The sequence below is a fragment of the Anastrepha obliqua genome, chromosome 1 (assembly GCF_027943255.1).
Source record: "Anastrepha obliqua isolate idAnaObli1 chromosome 1, idAnaObli1_1.0, whole genome shotgun sequence".
In the NCBI taxonomy this organism is placed as follows: Eukaryota; Metazoa; Arthropoda; class Insecta; order Diptera; family Tephritidae; genus Anastrepha; species Anastrepha obliqua.
The window spans coordinates 40,103,072-40,107,287 of record NC_072892.1 but is presented as its reverse complement, the minus strand read 5'-3'; the positions used below and the strand labels follow the sequence as shown (position 1 = coordinate 40,107,287).

Below are 4,216 nucleotides of genomic sequence, written 5' to 3'. Positions count from 1 at the left end.
AAATGAAGTACATTTTTTTCAAAGAGGTGCAAACTGCCTATTTACTTTTCTGAACCGTCGGGATATTAGGGTAAACAAATCCAAAAATCGAGTTTTATCGGGGCTAACAAGCAGCATCTTCTTTGGCGTTTCCCCCATTGACATGCGCAGAAGGCTTTTTCGGACTTAAAAATTCGGAGTGCTCCAAATATGTTTGCTGGGTACCGACTCTTTTGAATTTTATTAATTTTAAGAAAAAAAGATTTCTGTTAAAGCACAGTTTTAATGTACATTTTTATTTTCATTTTATTTTCGAACGAAATGCTCATCTGAAAAACTGTCTCGAAATTTATTCAGTTAAGTCATTTTGTTTCTCTTATAAAATTTGAAAATTCGTATAAGTCAAGGGCAATGCAAAAGGATGCTAAGGATGGTAAACTACTCACCAATCACTTGTCTCACTAATTATTCTCTCAAATTTGTTCTACTTCTATCTTCCAGACAAGCCGCAACGTCCCGATCCCATCATTTCGATTTTAGGTAGCGACTTGGGACGTTGGCAGTTGTATGTTTGTTTATGGATTTTTTTGTCTAAGCCACCCACCGGTTGGGTGCAAATCTCTATGGTATTCCTACAGTCTCCTGTAAAAGCCACATGCAAAGGTGGCGGTGGTGGTGGCAATGGCACAGATGTCTGCGAAGCCAATTGCGATGGATACGATTATGATCATAGCATATTCGAACAAAATATTATTATGGAATGGGATTTGTTATGCGATCGCCGATGGATTCAACAATTAGCACAATCACTGGTCATGGTGGGCATTATGTTGGGTAACATGATTATGGGCCTGTTGGCGGATAGGTAAGCAAAATAATGGCTTTGCTGGGTAGATGTGCTTGTGCGTGTCTTAATTTTTCTGCATTTTATACTTTCAGGTGGGGACGTCGTCCTATGTTTGTGAGCTCATGCATGCTACAGTTGGTTTCCGGATGTCTAGTTTCGGCATCACCATGGCTTTGGTTTTTTATGTTGATGCGATTTTTGGACGGTTATGCCACCGGCGGCACCATGTCTACTGGGTAAATACTAAATTTCTTAGGTATCATATTCAAATTTTCCCCTTCTACAGATTCACGATCATCATGGAAATTGTGGGTAAAAGTAAGCGTGAAATGATGGCCATACTCTATCAGATTCCTTTTAATTTGGGTCATGCCACATTGCCGCTCTTCGCCTACTTTTTACGTCATTGGCGTTGGTATCATCTATCCTTTTCATCATTTTCAATTGTGTATATACTTTTCTTTTGGACTGTGCCGGGTAACACCACATGGCATGAAAGAGTGCTATTAAAATCTGTTTTTAATATTTTTCTTACTTTCAAGAATCCCCACGCTGGTTGGTTACGACTGGACGCACTGACGCAGCCACTGCATTGCTTGAGAAAGCTGCTGCGCGCAATAAACAACCTACCGATAGAGTACGTCATGACGTAGAAGAAGCCCAGAAGGCCGTTGCATCAGCTACATCTCAAAAGGGTAGTCTTGCTGATTTATTTAAGTATGGCTATCTGCGCCAAAAGACTATTGCGATGGCTTTCAATTGGTTGGTTGTTTGCTTGGTTTACTATGGCTTATCACAGTATATGACTTCGCTGACTGGTGATATGTTCCTCAATATTTTGGTGGCTGCGCTAATGGGTGTACCAGGCACCTGTTTGTGTGTGCCGGCCACTAAGTATATGGGGCGTCGTTTTACACTCTTTTTATCCAATCTTACCAGCGGTGTTTCGTTGACTCTCTTGGCGTTTGGCCACAATTTTAGCGGCATTGTGCAAGTAATTTTAGCAACAATTGGTCTCTTTGGTGCATCGGTCACATTTCCTAATGTCTATTTGTATGCTGGCGAGCTGTTTCCGACTGTCGTTCGTCCGACAGGTGTGGGTTTGTGTTCGTTTGTTGGACGTGTAGGCTCGATTATAGCGCCATGGATAGAGGGATTGAAACAACGTCATATTTGGATACCGCCAGCGTTTTTTGGAGGTTTTGCCCTCTTGGCCGCTGCTTCAGTTTTTCTTATGCCGGAAACGAAGGGCTATCCATTGCCGGAGACAATTGAAGATGGTAATACGTTTGGGAAGAAACCAAAGCCTACAAGCTGAAAGGATGAAATATATTTAAAAGAAAATATTCAGATTTGTATAACAAAACAATGACTGAAAAAAAATTGTATGTAGTTTAGTACCTACATATTTGTTATTGAAGGTTTTTAATACAAAATTTAAAAATAAATAAGATTGCAAAATGACATGCGAAAAATAAAGTTATTCGATAAAGATCAAAGAAAAAAATGGAACGAGTAGTGGAAATAGCACTGTGTCACGCGTTGCATCGTAGTGGTCCCAAGCAGCAATAACATAAGTCTGCGATATTTAATTCTGCTTCCCTCAAATATTTTTTTCTTTTTTAATAGCTACGTATGCTAAATTAAGCCTAGAGTAATAATATTAGCCGAATTGTTAAGGGGATGGTTCCGTGTACAGAAGTCCACGCAAGTAGTGAGAGCCGCTAATTACCATTCACTTGGGAGAGACCAGGACGATTCTTTTGCATGAGATCCAAGCAGCTCACAACTTCCGGGCTTCATCCAAGTATTCTCTGGGTAGCTCTCAAACGGATGGACGAGCTAAAGTAAGAAGACGAAGCAAACCAGGTTAGCTGGTTGTGCGCAGGGTTTGGAACCTGCCACGTAAGCAATGAAGGATTATTATTTCAGGTCTAGCATCTGGAATGTCCAGTCTCTTAATGAGGAAGGTACCACTGCCCGGCTGGTTGATGTCTTTATAAGAGCAAAGGCTCACATCACTGCCTTTCAAGGGATGCGATGGACGGGGCAAGGATAGAACTACTACAGAAAACCATGCAAACAAGCGTAAATTCGGTGTTGGATTTGTTGTAGGAGAGAGATTTCGCTGCTAAGAACTTACGTTCACTCCTCTGCACGAGCGTCAGTAATCCGCATCAAAGCAAGATTCTTTAACCTCTCGCTCATTTGCGGCCACGCCTCGACGATGTGACCAAACATTCCTTCTATGAACACCTGGAATGTTCCTATGAGCGCTGGCCGCGCCACGACATGAAAAACGTGCTTGGCGACTTCAATTCCAGGGTGGGCAAGGAGGGAGCTTTCGCTCACACAGTCGGACAACTCAGCCTGCATAACGAAACATCCGGTAACAGATAGAGGCTGATCGACTTCGCTCGACTTGGCTCGAAACATGGTAGTATGCAGAACCAGATTTCAGCATAAAAAAATACACGAAGCTACGTGACTATCTCCTGATTGAAAAACGCGAAACCAGATCGATTATGTTGCAATAAATGGAAGACACGCTTTTAGTGTTTTAGATGTACGTGCGATCCGTACCGCTCCGAAGAAGAAATTGGATTTCGGCGAGACCGAAAAAATAGTTCGAACGAGGAATGTCATACTGCTGCGCAAAGAAAAGATGCTGCCCATAGGGCCCAGCTGCGCTAGGGCGCAATGCGAGCCATGTGGGATCGCTACTCGGACCTGATAATGGATCTGGTAATTGACATTCAGAGCGTGCTTGAATTATGGGGGAAACACTTCTTAAACCTGCTAAATGGTGACAACTGCGCATGTCACAGAAAATGTGAAGATCTCCATATCCCAATCGTTGACGACGGAACTGTCATTCTGCTATGACGACCATGACGAGGTAAGAATAGCGGCTAACAACAACAAAGCCGTAGGAGCTGACGGAATGCCGGCTGAGCTATTCAAACATGGCGGCGAGGAGCTGGTAAGGTGCATGCATAAGCAAAATATGGTCGGATGAAAGCATGCCTGCCGATTGGAATTTAAGTGTGCTCTGCCCAATCCATAAGAAGGGCGATCATGCAATCTGTGCCAATTACCGCGGGATTAGTCTTCTAAATATCGCCTATAAGGTTCTAGCGAGCGTATTGTGTGAAAGGCTGAAGCCCACCGTCAACCAACTGATTGGACCTTATCAGTGTGGCTTTAGACCTGGAAAGTCTACCATCGAAGAAGAATTCCGACACCAGAGAATAAAAGGGGAAATAAAACATATCGTCGTTGCAGAAATTGTACAAAATTAAAGTTTATGCGCCAAATGTTCTCTAAAACTAAACTTATTAGTTCTAAATAACTCGAGTTATCTTAGGGTGCTACAAGTTTTTGTTCTTT

General features: G+C 42.4%; 1 protein-coding gene across 1 annotated transcript; it reads left to right on the top strand.

Annotated features, from left to right (window-relative positions):
- The first annotated feature begins 268 nt into the window (after nt 1-268).
- On the top strand, nt 269-2,242 carry LOC129235905 (organic cation transporter protein-like). The gene is made up of 5 exons (XM_054869979.1): nt 269-412; nt 481-844; nt 919-1,062; nt 1,113-1,303; nt 1,369-2,242. Exons 1-5 carry the CDS (start codon nt 391-393, stop codon nt 2,142-2,144), a joined length of 1,497 nt encoding a protein of 498 aa, XP_054725954.1. The 5' UTR covers nt 269-390; the 3' UTR covers nt 2,145-2,242.
- Nucleotides 2,243-4,216: the final 1,974 nt, after the last annotated feature.